Source organism: Mustela nivalis (assembly GCF_964662115.1).
Source record: "Mustela nivalis genome assembly, chromosome: 4".
Lineage (NCBI taxonomy): Eukaryota > Metazoa > Chordata > Mammalia > Carnivora > Mustelidae > Mustela > Mustela nivalis.
In genome coordinates this window covers 15,727,751-15,749,324 of record NC_139023.1, presented here as the reverse complement: position 1 = coordinate 15,749,324, position 21,574 = coordinate 15,727,751, and the positions used below count along the sequence as shown (strand labels likewise).

General features: G+C 33.1%; 1 protein-coding gene across 2 annotated transcripts in view; it reads right to left on the bottom strand.

Moving 5' to 3' along the window:
* The window catches only part of TECRL (trans-2,3-enoyl-CoA reductase like), a 102,334-nt gene extending 80,963 nt beyond the window's left edge, over positions 1–21,371 (bottom strand). For both annotated transcript variants that reach the window (XM_082728035.1, XM_082728034.1), the window contains exon 1: positions 21,048–21,371. In XM_082728035.1, coding sequence (XP_082584161.1) covers positions 21,048–21,281 — 234 coding nt within the window. In that variant the 5' untranslated portion in view covers positions 21,282–21,371. The remainder of the gene's footprint in view (positions 1–21,047) is intronic.
* Positions 21,372–21,574: the final 203 nt, after the last annotated feature.

Sequence of the window (21,574 nt, the reverse complement as noted above, 5' to 3'; positions counted from 1 at the left end):
CCATTCCATAAGTTGCTTTTTCATTTGGTTGATAATTTCCTTTTCTGTGACTTTTTTTTTAAGGTTGATGTAGTTCTTCTATACAGTTTAAATGGAAGAGGAAAAAATGACAATGATATAGAAAACTTCTCTATCTTTGTTCTAAGTTTTTCTAATGATTAAAGGATCTTTAGTAATGAACTGACAAAATCATGAAATGATATTTAACATTTAAACTATCACTTTTTAAGAAAACGTTTAATCATGCTAATTCAAGTTTCATTAAATGCATTCTTAAAATAGGTTGTGCCAGAAAAAGTGGTTGAAAATAACACACACTTATTTTTCTCATACACTACACGTATATCACAGACTGGCTGGTGGATCGACTGTGCATTTTCCTCACTCTAGGATCTATACTGAAGAAGCAGACATCATATGGAACATTGCTTATTTCCTAGGCAGAAGTTGAAAAAAAAAAAAAAGTGGTGAAATTAGATTATGTTCTGAAAGCTTCCCTCAGGAAATAAATGCATGCCTCTCACCCTCATTTCAAAGCACAAAACAAGTTACTTCAAAGAAGTAGGCAAGTTTAATTTTACCAATTTCCTGTGTGAGAACCTGCCAAAAATTCTTAATAAACAGCGTTAATGTTTACAAGAGTTTATCCTTCCAATCATCAAATATTTGACCCTATATCCCTTACATTGTAAAAGACACACCTTATGTCCTCATCTAAGTATTCATCTTTTTTTTTTTTTTTTTTTTTTTTTTTAGTATTCATCTTCTTGATGGAGAGATACAGATATATAGGTAGGTTAAATAATATATATTTTAAACATTGTTTCTTAACAATAACTTTTATTAATTTCTTTCAAAAGTTGTTTTGAAGGACAGGCTTCTAGAATGCACTTTTCTCAAAGGCTTAAATGTAGAAAAGGCAACCATGTAATTTATAATCTCAATGGAGACAATTTTAAGTGTAAATACTAAATAAAGCATGAAACTTGAATAAAAATGTATAATACAGGTAAGGAGTTCTACCACTTTCTCTTCTGAACATAAAGTGCCCTAAACAGCTATTATGGACCTAAAGAATCTGAGTATTACTGAAACCTAGAATTTAGATCAATTTTAATGCTTCATATATACTATTTGCTATTCTTTCATCTATTACTTTGATATAGATCATCATGTTTCATCACTGATATGCATTTGCTAGCTAGTGTAATGTTTTAATTAAATTGTGTATCTCGTTTTTGTTTTAAATTAGTGTGTAATGGAGAAACCACATTGAAAACCATTAAGAATACTGCAAACAGTCGTAACTAACATCACTGAATGCTGAAAAAGCGTCCACCCCAATTCCAAGACCTTTACCTTTACTAAGTAATTTAATTCACATACCATCTTTATGGCTTCAGATACAACATTATTATCTTCATTTTACATGAACGAAAACTGTGACTCTGAGTGGTTAAGTAATTTATCTGGGGACACAGGTAACAATTTACAAGAATGGACTTTGAATGCAAATACCCTGGTTCCAAACTTACTCTTCACCATGGTACACGACAAAACAGAGTGGGTGAAAAAGGTGAAGGTAGGGGAATGGAGGAAAATGTATTGAATATTTATCATTGTAAACATTGCTTTATTAACTATACAGATAGCACTTGGTCATCATAAGCAATCTTATGAAGTAAATGACACTGAGACTTTTTAAAAGATTAAGAAATTGTAGTCATGAAATATGAATATCTTCCTGAAGTTACATGACCAGTAACTTAAATAATATGAATTTAAAAAAAGAGGAAGTATTCACTGTCATGTCATGCTATTCATAATATTAATTCCAAGCATTATATTTTAGATATTTATTTTACAAATCAATTGCCATTATACAAATGCAAATAACATTTTATTTTGTTAATATAAAAGGATCCAAGCTAACAACAATTATGATATGTAAATATGTGTGGAGTTTTTTGTTTCATTCAAGAGTATTAATTGAGCACCAACTATGTACCAGTAAATTTTCTACGTCTTAGAGCAGAAAAACTCTCTATTTCTCTTTCTCTCTCTCATTCTATTTTAAAATAATAACCAACACTTACACAGTGTCTTATATGTACCAGGTACTTTTCTATTCAGTTAACTCATGTGAACTCCTAACAACCCGGAGTTAGGTCCTGGTTAACAGAGTGGAGACTGATGCACTTACCTGTTAAGAGAGCTGTGTCCTGTCCCATAGCCAATAAGAAGCAGAACTGGGTTAAATATAAGTAGTTTTATACCTGAAAGCACTTTCTAAAATACTATGGCACAATGGCACACATTGAACTAATATTCAATTATAAAGAATATTTAAGAAATGAGATAGAGAATAAATACATATGCAATATATTCAAGGATGATAAGTTCTAAGAAGAAAACATAAAAGAGGTAAGATATCAGCATAATGGAAAGAAGAAATATGATTCTGATAGGAAGAAAAAGATATATGAGCAAAAGCCCAAACTAGAAAGCAAACTACGCAGAGAGCTTGAAGAAAAGTCTTCCAGCAGAGGTAGCATGAAGGACAGAGACTGTGAGGGATCACCACATCCAGAGTATTCGAGAAACAGCAAGCAGGCCAGTGTGTTTGGAGCAGAGTAATTCAGGAACAGAGTGTTTAAAGACATGACCAGAGAGATGAAGGTTGGGAGTAAGAAATAACCTTCAAGAATAGGGAATTTTCTTGGCTTTTCTCCTGAGTGATATACGGAGCTGTTGGAGGGTTTTCATCAGAGCAGTGGCATGTATAACTCAAGTTTTAAAAGAATCAATCTGGCTTCTGTAAATTGAACAGAAGCTAGGTGACGATTAAAATGATAATGTAATAATTAACGATTCACCTATAATAACAAATTGCAAGTTCTGTTTCACTTGGTGATGCTGTGGAACAGGTATGAGCTATAAGTACAGAAGATACAGACTCTAGTATGTTTATTGTTTTGCTACACATGCCATGGGGTTTGGTAGATCAGTTGGTATGTTGGAAGTGGTAATGATTTGAACTAAGATGGTAAAGTTCAGAGGTATATCATATATAGAATAAAACGATTTACTGATTGATTGAATCTAGTACAGACAGGGAAAAATTCTAGAGAATCGAAGCAGATTGATAAAGTAAGGTGAGACTTTCTTTGTCAGCTCATTTAAGAATTAGCTTCACATGTGAATTCTCTACTGATGGAAACACTTTGATCATCTTGCAATCGCTTGCTGAGTGTTAGAGTCTCCAACCTCCCAAATGAATAACCATGAGGCAACAGCAGGGGCCCATCTGAAAAAATATCACATTCCATCTCACATGCATTATGTATTATAGAACTCCACATGTTGGTCCCTCCTTTCAGGATGGATGTGATGGTGAATGATGTGAGTATTTACAAAAGACATAATCTGGCAGAGGGGATATAGTGTCATTGTGTGCAGAAGAGAGCTAAACTGTCAGTCCAGATTTTTTTTCTATTATAGCACAGTATAGATCCAAGAAGAAATCGCTCAAAAAATAAGTATTTAGTGGAATTGTACTTACATATTTAAATCATGATATACATGGACCATTAATTTAAGTTACAGGAATTCTATTGCCAATAAAAATCTAAGAAGACATTATGTTACCCTGAAACTAATAATACAGTTTATGTTAATTAAACCCAATTTAAATAAAAAGGAATCTAAAAAAGAAAACATTATATCTATGCAATGCCAGAAATGCTGATTGAAAGTAAAAGCAAACAAGACAATTATGGATCTATTTTTTTTATAGTTGTAGAAAAATGTACTTGATTTTTTTTTTATTCTCATTATGAAATTAAGCAGATTTCCCTTTAGCATGCAACAGCTCAGGGTTTGTGGTTGTTCTTGCTGCTTATATGCTTCTTAAAATGTTGAGTTAAAATTCCTGAGAAACTACTTTTGCCTGAAGAGATACATAAAATATCTCTTCAGGCAAAAGTAGTTTCTCAGGAATTTTAGTGTGAAAGCTTTTTGAAATTTTCCTAACTGTACAAAAGTAGTAGAATATATCTAGAACATCTCAGGCATTCTATGTTAAAGTCTTTATTAAATTAAATTCAGGTTACAAATGGATTTTATTAAATGAAGTTAATGAGATAATAAATAGATATTAAATGGCACAAAGACCAGTACTGACAAATGAAGTACTTAGTTATATAGCCAGTAATTCATGGAATGTTTTGTTAAAAGAAATAATTACATTACATTTTTATTTTTAAGAAATCAAATAGCCAATAATTAAAAAGTCAGAAACTCCCAAACATGAAGTAATATAAAATGTTTATTTTGGAGGCAGTGAAAATGTGTAATAAGGCAACTTCAACTGCAATAAGAAAAAAGACAGGTGATAATTAATACACGGTTTTCACAAAATGGTGTTAAAATGATGCGTTTATAAGAAGGCAGAGGTACAGCTTTCTTGACTTAAGAATAAGATAAATTTTCAAATAAAATATCCAATATGTTGATATAGTAGTCAGTTCACAATAAATCTCTCTAAAAAGAGAACTAACTTCTCATAGGAAAATAAATGAGTGTGACATTCATAGGCTTTATGTGGTGACAGACTGGTGGACTCAGGTTACTTAGTTGAATCCCAGTAGATCAACAGGGATTGAAAATTATTTGATGACTGTCAGTTTAAAAATCCACTAATAAAATATAACATATTAATGTTACGGAGCCTGAAAAGTTTGCACATTTGAACCTCTAAAGTGGGTAGAGAATTCTTCTTTGTCTTCCTTCCCCAATTCTCCAGAGGTATCTCTGTAGCTCTGTGCCTTCGTTAAAGGCTGAAAAGCTGAGGATATAAGGCATTTAGAGGAGATAATTTCTACTTTAGGAGATTGCCCTTTACTGTTAAGAGATACCCTCAGGATGATCTGTCAGATTGCCCTCACTGTTTATAACTGGAGGAGGTTTCTAAAGCCACTCTCAGTTTCTGCAGTAAAAGAGAAAACCATAAGTGACTTTTAATCTCACAAAACAAACTGAGGGTTGCTGGGGGTGGGGGTTTGGGAGAAGGGGGGTGGGATTATGGACATTGGGGAGCGTATGTGCTTTGGTGAGTGCTGTGAAGTGTGTAAACCTGGTGATTCACAGACCTGTACCCCTGGGGATAAAAATATATGTTTATAAAAAATAAAAAATTAAAAAAAAAAAAGAGAGAGAGAGAAAATCACCCACTTGGACTCAGTCAGCAGTTCGTTCGTGCCTCTATTTTGGCTTGTGTCATATTATCTTGTGTTGGATAACTTACATGTGATTATCCATCAAAATACAGAGACTTTCCGAAGAGGAAGGAACATATTTTTGGTTTGGTTTGGTTTGGTTTTCATGATGGTGTTCCCAGGGTCTATTATAGTTGAAGATCGGTGCTCTTCAATATATATGAAAAAAAAAAAGAAAAAAAAAAAAAGAAACAGGAAAGAAGGAAGGAGGAGGAAGGGAAGAGAAAGTTCATATTCTAGGGTTCTGCCCTTGAAAGATACTCTTGTAAGAACTTGCAAATCCATTTTACTTTATGGGTAATACCACCTTAAAACAATGATTGGCTCCAAACCTTTGAGCTCTTATCATGTAGCCATGCAAATAGCACAGTTTTCACAGCAGATGCTAAAATGCAATATAAGCGAACATAAATCTAAGATCACTCACATTTATGTATAATTACACAAATTCTAACAGAAATATAAATTTCATCACTGCTATTTTCTGTGTTATTAAGAAGCACAAATGCCTATTGTGAGGATATTAAAAGGCTTAAATAATAGCAACGTCAGTTTCCACTTTCTGCAATATTATACCTTCAGACCTCATGCCCTGAGGCCTTTAGATAACTGAAAAAACAAAACAAAGCAAAAATGGAATGTTGATTTCTTAACATTGCCTTAAATTATTCCTCATTTGTTAAATACAACTGTTACGAGTTACAGTACAGGAAAGAAAGTTGTTACTGGATAATTTTGAGCAGTAAGGTCTATAAAAGGAACAATTAAAAATAGTATTTTATATTTAAGTAACATTAAGTTCACAGCAACTCATTCAGTAATGATATTGATAGCTCTTTACTGGGCTACCCAAAAGTACCAGTAAAATGTTAATCTGGTAAGGTACATGCCTAAAAGATAATTTCTTTTAGTTTATTTAGAGAAAGGAATCAAAGAAAAGCACAAGCATATCAAAGCAAAATTATTTCTCAGAAATATGTAAGCACAACTTTTAATCTTTTTTTTGTTTGAACTGTGAGATAATGAAAGAACTAGGAATCCCTTCAACATGAACTTTCTGATAACCAAGACACTCTGCTCATCTTCAGGTTTTTTCAAGAGTTTAGCTAAGCTGAGATATTGCCGCTTTGCTGTCTGTTTTGTGTGACCAAGCAGCCTGCAGTGACCTTCTCCTGACACTAGGCCCTCAGACAAGGACAGGCCCAAGATAGCAGCCCTCGGAGTCACAACTAAATGTCCATTCTGATGGAACGCTTCCAACAGGCTTTGGGACTAACAGTCTTCCCTGTTTCTCAATGACTTTTCTTAATGTGCCCTTATGGTAAGACTTCTTTGGGGTTTACTAAACCCCATCTTTTGGTTTGAATTGACTAACTCAGCCTTAATCCAGGAGTCCCCAGCACTCCACTCACATAACCTAATAAAGACATGTGCCTCCGGTCCTGTCTGTCTCTATCTGCACCCTGTCTCCTCCCGCCTCCCGTGTAGCTCCCTGAAACCCGCTGGGGACGTCCTCCAGAGCCTGTGGGTAATCAGCTTCCTTATTTTCACTTCTCTTGTGGTCTGTTGTCAAACCTCAGCTCACCACCAGGCACCCTGGGTGTTAATTTGACAAATTCGTAACAGGTTTGGATATAGAAGATTGTCTTGATTCATTATAAGTTCAAACAGCAAAATCCCTGTTAAACCAAACCTAACTGAAATAAAATAGTAATGGAATATCATATTCCCTTTATCTACAATAAGATAGTAACGGGATATCATATACCTTTTACCTACAATAAAACAGTAACGGAATATCATATTCCCTTTATCTACAATAAGATAATAATGGGATATCATATACCTTTTACCTATAATAAAATAGTAATGGAATATCATATTCCTTTTACCTATACTACTGCATTCTATTCTATTGTACCCAGATGTATACACTTGTCTAATCTATGTGGATCATAACAACATTAGATAGAAACTACAGTATATTTATTACATAACTATTCTCTTTTGTTACATAAAGGGTGTTGACTAGTAAAGATTAAATCAGAAATATATGTGTATGTATTAATTACTTTAAGGCTCAGAAATGTCTTAAAGATGTGCCCCATATTTGATTTAAATTGTTTTTTATTTACTCCTTCAATATGGGTTATAAGTACATACAGAAAGAAAATAAATTAACTTCCACACTTTTATTACAGTGTGAAAATTTTGTTAAACCTTCCTTCATTTTATAGTTTTTAATATATTTAAATGATATGAAAACTTTTGTTTTATTTTAACATTTGTAGACTTTAATTCGTTAGCAATATTCAAGGTTCTGTGCCATAGCATTTTCTTATGTAAATCTCTACTAGAAGATGGCATTTATTCAGATGATTCTAGTGACATAGCTGGTCTCAGTAAAATTTTAAGGGAAAGAAAAATAAGGACATTGCCCAATGTCACAAGCTGGTTAAGTGTGAGAGGTGCTTGGGTATCATCAAAACCCAAGCAAAGACCATGGTGCTATGGTGCCTCCTAAATGTGGCAGGTCTGAACAGGCTCCCAGAAGAGGCTCCCAGAAGATTTGCTTCTCAGTTTTACTAAGCTCTCTGTCTTCAGTCTTTCTTTTATCTTCTTTTTTTAATTTTTTTTTATTTTTTAAAATGTTTAAATATATATATATATATAGAGAGAGAGAGAGATGTATTTTTTTTTTTTTTAGAGATGTATTTTTTATTTGACAGACAGAGTTCACAAGTAGGCAGAGAGAGAGAAAGGGAAGCAGGCTCCCTGCTGAGCAGAGAGTCTGATGCAATGTAGGGCTTAATCTTAGGATCCCTGGATCATGACCTGAGCTGAAGGCAGAGGCTTTAACCCACTGAGCCACCCAGCGCCCCTGTCTTCAGTCTTTCTATAATCCAGTCTATCTTCCACATTGTTACCAGATTTAATTTTTTGAATGTTGTACCTTAAAATATTATCTCCCTGATTTGAAAGGAAAGAAAAAGGCCAGATGCTAGAAAGTTAACTAGGCCTCTACCCTCCATTCCAGCCAAACCATCTATTCTGTTAGTTCCATTTTGCATCATCAAACCATCAACTTAATTACAGTAACCCAGAAAGCTTGCTTGCTTACTACTTTTCTGCTTCTTTGCCTTTGATATGCTAATTCTTCTTCCTGGAATGCTCTTTGTCCACCATATATATATATATATATATATATATATATATATATATACACACACACACTCACACACACTCATACACACACACAAAATCTGTTGATTCTCGCATTTAGTAAGTTAGCTTATTGTTTTTTATACACACACACACATACACATATGAACTGAGGTATAGATGGCATACAATATTATGTTAGTTTTTGATGTACAGCATAATGATTGGACAATTATATGCATTATGAAATGCTTACCACAATAAGTGTAGATACTATCTGTCCCAATACAAAGTTATTTCAAAATTATTTATTATAACTCCTATGCTGTACTGTTCATCCCTACAGCTTATTTATTTTTTAACTAGAAGCTTGTACATATTAATCCCTTTCACCTAATTTGCTTATCACCCCCAACCTCTGGCAACCACATTTGTTCTCTGAATTTACGAGTCTGTTTCTATTCTCTGTTTTGTTTTTTTAGATTCCACTCAAAAGTGAAATAATATGGCGTTTGCCAAGAAAAGAGCAAAATGTCCTCTAGGTCCAGCCATGTTGCTACAAATGCTGAGATTTCATTCTTTCTCATGACTGAATAATATCGTGGCACGTGTGCAAGTGTGCATCTGTGTGTGTGTACCAACTTCTATATGATTTCAACTACTCCTGGACACTTTGGTTGCTTTTAGACCTTGGCTATTGTAAATAATGCTGCAATAAACACAGGAGGGCATATATATATGTGTATGTGCGTGTGTGTGTGTTTCCTTTGGGTAAATGCCCGGTAGTGGAATTATTGGATCATATGGTATTTCCATTTTCCACACTGGTTGCACCGATATAAATTCCCACAAATAACACATGAGGTTTTACTTTTTTCCACATCCTCACCAACATTTGCTATTTCTTATCCTTTTGATACTAACCGTTCTGACCGGTTTGAGGTGATAGGGTGATTTTGATTTGCATTTTCATGATGATGAGTGATATTGAGCATCTTTTCATATGTCTATTGACTGCATGTCTTCTTTGAAAATATGTCTCTTCAGGTCTTCGGTCAATTTTTAACTGTATTATTTGATTTTTTGTATTGAGTTGTATGAGTTCTTAATGCATTTGAATATTGACCCCTTATTGGGTATGTCATATATCTTCTTCCCTTAAGTAAGTTATCTTACTGTTTTGTTGATGAAGAGACTTGCTCATTGTATATTCTTGTTTCCTTTCTCCGTGATTAATTGACCACATAAGTGTAGGTTTATTTCTAAGTTCTGTATTCTGTTCTGTTGATCTGTGTGTTTATTTTTATGCCAATACCATACTGGTTTTCTGTTTTATTTTGTTTATTTATTTATTTTTAGCATACTGTTTTAATTGTGACAGCTTTGTAGTAGAAATTTGGGATTGTGATATCTTCACTATGCTAATTCTTCCTGGGATGTTCCTTCTTGTTTCTTTTTATTTTTTGAAATTTATTTATTTATTTATTTAAGAGAGAGAAAACAGTGCACGTACAAGCAGGGGAAGGGATAGAGAGAGAAGCAGGGAGCCTGATGCAGGGCTCAATCCCACGACCTTGTGATCATCACCTGAGCAGAAGACAGAAGCTTAATTTACTGAGCCACCCAGGCACCCTCTGGGATGTTATCTCTACCTTACCCATGCTAATTAATTGTAACATATATATTTTTAAAATCCTTTTGAGTCCCTCCTTCCACTCAGTTTAGCTTTTCTCATCTTTATGCCTAAACCTCTATCAGATAAAAAAAGTATTCTTTCTCTAGTCTTCATAATATAATTCGTGTTAAACTTATATATGCTATTTGCCATGTTATAATTTGTTTTAAAATTCGTAATCTATATTTCCAATTTGACTCCTGTATATAGAGGCAAGGAAATATGTTTAATTTTCAGCCACAAGTAATCTAAAGTATAGTAGCTTCTCATAAAGTAATTATTTATCTAATTTGAATAACATATTTCTTGGATATATGACCTTTGAACAATATTGGTTTCAACCGTGTGGGACCACTTGTTCACAGATTGTTTTTGCAGTACAGCACTGTACATGTATTTTCTTTCATTGTGGTTTTCTTAATAATACATATTTTCTTTTATCTAGTAACTTTGTTATAAAAATGTTGTATATAGTACATATAATATTCAAAATATGTGTTAACCAACTATTTATCTTTTCAGTAAGGCTTCCAGTCAATAGTACATTATTCGTACTTAAGTTTTGGGGGAGTTAAAAGTTAAACATGAATTTTCAACTGCATGGGGGTCAATACCCCATATCCCAAAATTGCTCAAAAGTCAACTATAGCTACAATTTCATTGTTAGTTTCTTTACATATACTGTTATCTGTGTCTTGTGCACTTTTTTAAACCTGCATTTCTAAAATTAACTATTTTAATTCAGCTTTGACTTAATAGGAAACAGGATTTCTTTTAATAGTATAATACTCCCTCATAATTTTCTTCCTTAGCATTAACGTTTCTCTTTTCATCCTATATTTACATTTCCTAGAAAAACATGATTTATTTACTTTCTTTGATCTGAAGACATGTTATTTCAGCTATAATTTTTGTAGTATATTTATAATTCAGATGTTTGGAAGTTATTATTTTACCTTGTTAGTCAAGAACATACAATTTTTAGAATGAAATACAAGAGGAGCCTGGCTATGACATTCCAATTTTGCATCCAATACATATTTGTTTATTGCACAATAGCACTTAGGTCATTTTCATGTCATGCAGCTCAATGCTTCCTAATTGCGTAGAACAAAATATTACTCCTTAAGAAATTCTATGATATATTTGTAAAATACAATGAAATAAATTGCTAGAAAAAATGAAATTTTAATAAACTAGTTATATTTCTCATTTAGAAAAAAATGTATAATTGAACAAGAACAAAATTAATCTTTCAAACTCTTGGGATAGCTCACAAATGTTCATTTTCAAATACTAGGCTATTTAATGGAAATTTCAGCCAATAGTTCCTGGGACATATAATATATCTGCTTATTGGGGATGGTAAATGGCACACAAAGAAATTGTCATCTCAGTTCGATCATGAGGAATGGACAGAAGATTGTGACAGAACATTCCAGGCAGAGGAGTCAAATTTTACCCAAACCCAAAGAATGGAAATGTACAGTATTTTGGGGGGGGGGGCTGATGAGTAATACAGAATGTTAAAAATGGAAGAATGAAGAAGGGTAAAATATAAACCAAAGTATGTGAATCAGACTACAGGAGTCAATATAGAGTTGAAGAATGAAGGAGGTGACACAATAAAGCTTTCAAGACTTCTGCTGCCTATGAAAGAAAGGCTTCCTAGGAAACTCAAATGTCATATTACCCATAGAGTTTCATCTAGACTGCATTTTTCCCCACATCATTGTACCTAAATTGATCTGCTTAAAGTAAACAATGAACATTATCCCAGTTACTACAAGGGGTACTTGTTTTATTTCTTTTTGCTTCTCAGCTGTATCCACTGGTTTTTCCCTTCTCACTGAAGTATTTCTTCTAGGTTTCTGTGAGGAAAGAGTTACCATATTTATTCTGTTTCTCTGGAAACTTCTCCTTATTTTCTTTTTCAATCCCCGCTTTTATTTAAGATCTGTACATACTGGAATTCCTCAGGCCTCTATCATTGGTTCTTTTCTTTCCTTATTCATTATATTGTTCTTTCTAAATTTTTAACTTCTATACTACAGTAGATGCAAGAGACATCTATACATTTGTAATCCCCAAGTCGACATATTTAAACATGACCACTTCCCTGAGTTCTAAAACTTCAAACCCAAGTGCCTGCAGGTTATCTCTTTTTGGATATTTCACAAAGACCTCAACTTAAAAAGAACAAAACTGAGTGCTTGCTTCCTACCTGCTTCTCTACTTGTCTGCACTAAAAACAAGAAAGCAAACAATTGCACACTTGAAACTAATATTACACTGTATGTTAACTAACTGGAATTTAAATAACAACTTGAAAAGGATTTAAAAAAAAAGAAGCAAAAAATAAACAAAAACCAATAAAAATGACTTCATAAATTATGCCGTTCTCAGGATCTCAGTTGCTCAAATAAGAGTTTAACATCATACTTGCATCATACTTGGCTGTTATTTTTTACAAGCAAAGAAGTCCTGTTCTATCTCCTGTATCTGTCATATTCTCATATTTCTCTTCCATTGTACTCACACATAAACATCATTCCTCCAAGGAAAATCATCTGTTTCACAGATTATCTCCCTTTGTTTACCACTTCAAATTACTTTGTTTCCTCTCACTGTGTAGATACCTTTGCAGTTAACATTACTTATACAGTGCTTGGCTTCCACAGGAAAGAACAGAAATCTATGAGAATAAGAATTGCATATCTGGTCAAGTTAGTGCATTATCTTGAACATGTAATAGAACACTAGACAAATGTCTTAACAAATACCTATTGAATTAATAAAAGGTTCTTTGTGACACTATGAGACATCAAAATATACAGAGAGTTGGAGAACCAGTGAATCTGGTAAATTTCAACTCTTCTCTTTCAAGATGCATCCTCCAAAACTTATTCATCTATGTTTGACCTTCTAAAAGAGTATCACTGCATCTCATATATTACGGGAATTAAAATGACATCTTCTTTATACCTTCACCATATAAACAGTTTTCTTCCATGGTGATATATTTCAAAAATGGAAAATGTAGACATAATTTAATTGAATACACTCAATAGTTTATATTTGCTTTACAAATGCTATACCTGAATAGTTTTCTAAAGTATATTCATTTTTCTCTACTATATATTGATGTTCAATTCTTTTTTTTTTGTTTGTTTGTTTTTGTTTTTTTTTTTTGTTTTTTTTTAATATAATTTTATTTTTTATAAACATATATTTTTCTTATATATCCATTGGCACCTTTCATGGTTTATCATGGCGCAAGTACCCAGTGCATATTATAAAAGATAGTTGGATATAGAAACTGATGTTACAAAGATGGTCCCTATGACCATACTTCCTAACTTTTATAACATTTTATTTATTTATTTGACAGAGAGATAGCAAGTAGGCAGAGAGGCAGGCAGAGAAAGAGAGGGGGAAGCAGGCTCCCTACCTAGCAGAGAGCCCAATGTGGGCTCAATCCCAGGACCCTGAGTTCATGACCTGAGCTGAAGACAGAGGCTTAACCGACTGAGCCACCCAGGTGCCCCTCATACTTCCTAATTCTAAGGCTTCCTAATAATTTCAGAATGGAATCATAATGACTGTCATAAAAAATGACAAAGTTATTACAGTTATAATATTAGTTTAATTATTTTCCTCATCAGTGGAATAATAATATTACTGATATACTGCCATTATTTAAAAATATAACATTCATTTACAGAAAATAAGACATGTGGTAGACACATTGCTATGTTTTTCATATTTACAAGAATATAAGAACCCTAGATATTCCTGGAAGATACATACTTATTGTGCTTTGATTTGTAATTTACCCTACTTGTAAAAGCAAGAATTAGACTAGTTAAGTAACATGTTACAAGGATAAAACATTAATAGTTTGCACAGCTCAAATACAGACACAGATGCCTGACTTCTGGGCATAAACCACTGCATCACATTGCCTTTCATGGCATTATGTATTTGTTAAATAAAATAGGTTCTTTTCTTCGGAAAGAAATCTAAGGCAGGGCAGATGATACTAAAATATACTAAGATCAAAGTACACTGATTCCTTTGAAATTAGAATTTCATGGTGTAGTATGGAATTTCCAAGTATATCAAAAAAAAAAAAAAAAAGGAGTGGACACTGAGCCTCCTCTGGGCTCACAGAAAATGATTATGTTAATTACTTATTTGGGGAGGAATCATTCATCTCAATTCTTTAATTTTTAATGACATAAACATGTCGAGCGTATCTGTTGCTTAATTTATTATTATATAAGATACTTCAAAGATATTTTTAATTTCTAGGTTTGAATGTTAATTAATGTTATTTTATGTCTCTATATAAAAAATAAAAACAAACTTTGGAAACTTTTTTTCATATCAAATAAGAGAAAAAGATATTCTTCAAAAATAGCACCTTTAACAAAACAGATGAACCTAGGGGAAAGAAAAAACAAGAAGGGAGGCAAATCCTAAATGGGACTCTTAACTACGGAAAACAATCTGAGGGTTGCTGGAGGGGAGGTTGTGGGGCATGGGCTAAATGGATAATGGGTAAGAGGGTGGGCACTTATGATGAGCGCTGGGTGTTGTATGGAAGTGCTGAGTCACAAATTCTACTCCTGAAACCAATATCATACTCTATGTTAACTAGATAAAGTAAAATAAAAATTTGAATCTTTAAAAATAGAAAACAAACAAAAAAAGAAGATGCTGATTGAAGGATGAAAAAAAAAAAAAAAAAAAGAAAGAAAAGAAAATAACACCTCTGTCCTGAAACACATTGTCTGTATCAGAAGTCAGAATCAGATGTTCTGTCTCAATCATGAAATTAAAGAGAACATGAGAATTTGGGCTAATGAAAGTATTAGTACAGGGCACCTGGGTGGCTCAGTGGGTTAAAGCCTCTGCCTTCGGCTCAGGTCATGATCCCAGGGTCCTGGGATGGAGTCCCACATCGGGCTCTTTGCTCAGCGGGAAGCCTGCTTCAGAGAGAGAGAGGGAGAGAGCGAGCACAGGCAGACAGAATGGCAGGCAGAGGCAGAGGGAGAAGCAGGCTCCCCGCTGAGCAAGGAGCCCGATGCGGGACTCGATCCCAGGACGCTGGGACCATGACCTGAGCCGAAGGCAGCTGCTTAACCAACTGAGCCACCCAGGCGTCCCCCATTCTCATTTTATAAATGAACAAATTGAGGCCTATATATTGTTAGCTGCAAGCTTCCCAAGGTAAAATATTAAGTGGCAGCATTAGAAATTAAGAATTCTTGGGCGCCTGGGTGGCTCAGTGGGTTAAAGCCTCTGCCTTCGGCTCAGGTCATGATCCCAGGGTCCTGAGATCGAGTCCCGAATGGGGCCCTCTACTCAGTGGGAAGCCTATTTTCTCCTTTCTCTCTGCCTGCCGTTCTGCCTACTTGTGATCTCTGTCTGTCAAATAAATAAACAAAACCTTTAAAAAAAGAATTCTCAAAATTTCTAACTAAAGTATCAAAATTGCAACTTTTATTTAATCTGACTACCCTATAATTCTCTCTAGTTTTTCTGGTAAAAACTGATATCTGATATTTTTACCATTAGAGGGATTAGGAAATAACTGAGTGCTTTCCTTTACTTATAACTGTCTTTCTTTAACATACAATGGTTTATTAGTTTCAGGTGCACAATACAGTGATTCAACAATTCCATACGTCACCCAGTGCACATCACAGTAAGTGTACTCCTATAAGTAGTCCTTAAAATGCTTTTTAAAGTTTTGACATAGAGCAAATAAAATAATAAGAGAAAGAGGGCTCTTGAGGTCAAGTTCCTTGGAGAAAAGATTAAAGAAAAAAGAATGGGAAGATATTGGAAACATTTATCAATCCTAGCTTTTAGAGTTCTTGCAGTGCTCTTGAATCATCAATATATCACTAGATAAGCTTCTGACATTTTACAAAATAGAAGTGAGACAGGGATAGTGAGCAACTGAAAATAACTCACTGTTAAAGTTTTAAAAACTATTTTTCATATATATTTTATGGTCCAATAAAACCAAGAATGGTATTTATATTTTATGTCAGCTCCCTATCTTAACCTTGATTAGTCATATTATTTTAATCACAAATGGGACATATCTAAATTAGTTAAATAAATATCCCCATCTTCATTGTCTGCCTCATGAAAAGCTTATTAGCTTTTTATTATCAGAGCATGACTGTCAGTAAATTATACACTAACACAAAGTTAAATCCTATACATCTTTGTTGGGGGCAAACCAGAAAGAATTTTGGCATTTAGTGAAATGGTTTAATCAAATGCCTTTTACTGTGAATATATTTTTTCAATAATAATTTTATTTAGAGTATAGTAAAAAGTACTTTCAACCATCCTACTCCTCCAGCCCAAAATATCACTTCTAAACACGTGGGCATTGTCAAATCCACACATTTCTTGAACTGGCATCATTTATTCAATACATGTTGGTTAAGCACTTTTTGTGTGTATGTTTATTAAATACTTTCTTTGTGCCAATCACTGTTCAAAGTGTTGGAGATACAAGAATTTGAAAAAAATAATCCCATATTTTGTGAAGTTGGCATACCAGGAGCAGGGCAAATAATAAGCAAAATGAAAAAAGAAAAATAAACAGTGTGTTAGAGGGTATTAAGTAGTAGCAAAGAAATAGAACAGGAAAGGGTAATAGATAATACTGGTGGATTTTACAATTAAAAAAAAAAAGTAGTTAATAACAGCCCCGAAGAAAAAGTGACAATTAAATAGATCTAAAGAAGACACTGTCTAATTTTATGTAGGAAATGATAGTAGCTGAAATGGTATAACAAGCTAGTCCTAGTTGCTATGTAAGCAATGTACTGAAGGTGCTAAGAACAGAAGTGGAGGAAAGATTTAAGAGTGCTAACAGTAGAGGTGGTAAAAATTTGTCACTTTGGATATATTTGAAGGTATCACTGAGAAGATGGATTGCGTGTGGGGGGAGTGAGATTAAGATAAGAGTTATGATGTCTCTTAAGTGTTTGGCTTGAGGTATTTGAAGGATGTAGTTGCCACTTACTGACTTGGGAAACTCTGTGATAAAATCCGGGGGTGAGGTCAAGTGCTCAGTTTCAGATACACTATGTTTGAGATGCCCAGCAAACATCCGAATGCATGGACAGGTAGTACATAAATAGATGCACAGAGAGATGTATAGGTAAATACATACACAGCGGCATGCATAGGTGTCTACATACATGAATAAATGAATTTTCATTCAGAAGAAAAGGAGGAGCTGCAGTTACATATTTATAAGTCATGAATAGATAATATTCAAAGCTATTGGACACAATAAGATGGATTAGAAAAGATAGGGAGAACTTCTGATGACCGAGTTCATGACAATGCATAATCCATTCAGTCAGATGACGAAGCAGCGGAAAGAGGAAAGAGAGAAACAATGAAGTAGGTTTTTAAAAATATGTGTCTATGAACCTGAAACTCACACAGGAAAAGTGTTTTAAGAAGGAGGACATGCTTATCAGTAGCAAATGTTGCTGACACACTAAAATAAAGTGTGAGGAATAACGTTTGGATTTAGCAAGGAACTTACCACTGATTCACTGGTGATCTTGGCAAGTTCAAATTCTTACAAGCTAGGGATATAAATCCTTGAATGGAGTAGGTTTAGGATAGAATGAGAAGAGAGAAATGTGGGTAGGCAATATGAACAGGATGAAAATAATCAGAGAAATGGGCAGAAGGTAGAGAAGATAGTGAAGACAAAAGGTTTGGGTTTGTTTTTTTGGTGTGCATGTGTGTGTGTGTGTGTGTGTGTGTGTGTGTGTTATGTGTATGACATTAAGTAAAAGAATCTGATTCAGTATATATTCTTTGACCCCAAGAATTCTCTCAATGCTTTGTTTCATGAATATGAAACAATTTTGTCAATTTTGAATTTTAAATTAAAGTATCTAGATGTAAACTAAATTTCTACTAGAGTTCAGCATATATTACTAAAACACATACATTCCACTCAAGGTCGTTGAATAGTTCTATCTAACCTAAACATCATAACAATTCATGTCAATGGGCAATTACCAAGAGGTCAAAATTAAAGTCTGTGCCAGTATCACAACGCTCATCACTTATTTTTTCTTGACTATTTATGCACATTAATTTTATCTCTCCAAATGATTATTAAAACTAAGAAAAATACAGCTTATCCCACATTATGCTCAAGTCACCATGCTAAGCATGCTACATATATTATTCCTATTTTTCAGTCTAAACCTACAAAAATATGTTTTATTAACCTATTTTCTAAATAACATGGTGGTGATCAGCAATTCAGCAACTTCCCTGAGCCTTGATAAATATGATTGAGGCAGCAGGGATTTGGTCTGGATATATTTAGTTCCAAAGTACATGACCTTTAACTTTTACTACTTTTCAACACAGTGCTTACTGAAAGACCAGGACTCAGTCATAAACAACACTTATTTAGTATACTGAGTAGAGCCAAGAACAAGTTTAAGGCACTTAAGATGACCTTACTGCTAATATAGCTGTTACTTTGTCCAAGAAAAACAGTATCTTGAACAACAACAACAACAACAACAACAAAAAAAAAAATCAACCTTTCTCGTGTTTATAAATTTGAACTTGTAAGAGTCATGGAGCAAAAAAGATGTACATTAATCCAGATTTTTTTCTTTTAAATGTCTTGCATTATTGAGAGAATTTATCAAATTACAAACAAAAATGAAGGAAAACAAAATCCAGTTCTTCTGACAAGCCAAACATTTCTATATTGTGAGGTGCACATCAGATGGTATCATTGTGCAATCAAGGTGGTGTGTAATCCAGAAGTAATCCCCTCATTGGCCTACTGAGTTTCCCCAAAGGTTTGCCACTGGAGATCCTATTACCAGAACTATTCAAATGCAGGCAAAATTTCTGAACCGAAATTCCTAAGGCAAATCCTTATTTCTATCTAAAAAAAATAAAATGCTGGCACTCTGCCTGCTTATTTTATTTAATGTATGTATGCATGTATGTATGTATTTTTGCAATAAATAACTGAAAATGTAAAACTCCATGTTTTACCTTCAGATACAATCTCAATTTCAAAATTTAAATTTATGGGCAAATTAGTTTGCAGCCCTTTCGCAGGTTCTCATTACTTTAAGGTAGATTTTGCATCAAAGTTTAGACACATACCAGAAAGGACACAAAAACCAGTCTTATTTTAGAATCTTGGTCTTTGGGAATCCTTGACCAATTTAACATCCATTTTATTCATTATCTTTTTGCCTTCAATCTAATAAATGATATAATAAACACATTTTTATTTTTATAAATAATATTTTATATTATATATTTTATATATTTGTATATTTATCATATTTAATATTTATATATAATATATACTATTAAAATATATACTATATAAAATATATGCTATATATTATAGTATATTATATATTATATAAAATATATTATATATAAAATATACTATATATAAGATATTAAATATATGTTTATATGATATGATGTAATGTACATTATGTTATACATAAAATATAAAATACAAAAATAATAAATATAAAAGTAAAAATAAAAAATGAAATGGAATAATAAAATAATAAAAATACATTATTGTATTTTTCTTATGAGTTTTAAATTTTCAAGAGTGACATAATGCAAACATTAGCAATTTGGATAATTGTTTCAGTTTGTTTCCTTATTCATGTATGATATCTAAAACCCCAAAATTTTCTTGAGATATTAAAATAGAAATAAATTGTAGCATGCATGAAATTCATAAGTGTTATTAGCAATACATATTCATTATTTATATATCATTCTAGTGGTACTATAGAAAAAGAATGTGATTTAGAATTGCCTGGAAATAATTCTGAATCTCTTGCATTCCACTTATGACCTGTATGAATTTGTAACAGTTATTTTTTATTTCCATCTGTAAATAAAAGTTAGTGTCACCCAACAAACAGGTTGGCCACAGCGTCATAACTACTAAGTGAGAAAATACACATGATCTTCTGTAATTAAAAGCAGTAAACAGTTTTGTCTCTTGCCTTCTTATCTAGAATTATAGGTTGAGTATAGTTAAAAGAAATCAGTGACTGGATTTTATTTTTAGAACAATAACAAAAAACTTATCTAGAATGTCTTTAAAGAAAAATAAATGAAGATATATTGTTTTTAAAAATACCAATCTTTCGCAATAAATTAAACTACCAGTGACTTTTCAAACTTATGAAACACTGAAAACATTTTAGATATTATATACACATATGTATATCCATGATGTACACGTATATTTATGTGTTAATTTTCTAACTTTATCTTGCCTGAGTGACAGATTTGTGATATGAATATAAAAGTGTAACATATTAAGCAAGACTGTTTTTTAGGAGCTTAAGCACTTTGAAATAAGTAAACTTTTCATAAAAAGTGAGATGTTCATTTTTCAAGACAATTAATTCCAAATAATTTTTAATCAACTAAACTTTATCATATATGCTAAATATTTTTTAGTAAATTTAGCACCTTTTGCTTGTTATTTTCTAGGAGCACTAATAACACTCTATGGTAATTTGAATATGTAATTAACTACATGAAGAGAATAACCTAGAGAAATTGTGTTATGACACTGAGAAGTTGAGTACTGAAAATTTTACCTCTGGACAACTGTCAGCGTTAGCAAGAAAAAACAGAACCCAGTAATTATTTGCTACTATTTAAACTGATTGTGAAAGACACAATACATATCTTCTACTGGAACAATGTATGAAGTATCTATCCTACCATCCATAAAACTAACATTAAAAGCCAGGAATATATTTTGAGACAAACTTCTAAGCAGTGAATGAACTGGTCAGCAATCTTTGGGGCAGACAAGAGAAATTCAATGAATGAATGTCACTTACCTTATCCACAATACATATCTGCTTTCTTGTTTGTGCATCAAGTATTTCAATCTCAAAGTGCACAGTTTTTGAATGTTTAGATACTGGAGCTGCTTTTAGGGGGCCTGTTGAGAGCACAAGTTGCGACAAACAGTGAAAGTTTCTCAAGTCATTCCTCAGCGTGGACCCGGTAACTCCTTGGGAAAATATTTCTCTCTTGCGTTCGGAAGGAAGGGACTTGTGCCTTTTGAACATTGTGTGAACTAGTAGGAGAATCTGTCATGTCAACAGAAGACACTTGCAAGTAAGTTGCCTTGCACCAGTTTAAATACTGCTGGTGAAACCAGGAAAGGTCAAGTGCTATGCCTTTCCAAGAGTTCAGTTTTATTTAGCCGGCTTGAAAACAATGACTGATCTATTTCTATATATAACGTGCTATTGTAAATTGCGGCAGTGTAGAGGATTACTTTACCAGCATTCCAATTATTTCTTGCTTCTCCTTTTAACTCTGCTTCTTAATATGGTCACTACTATCTGAAATCCCGAAG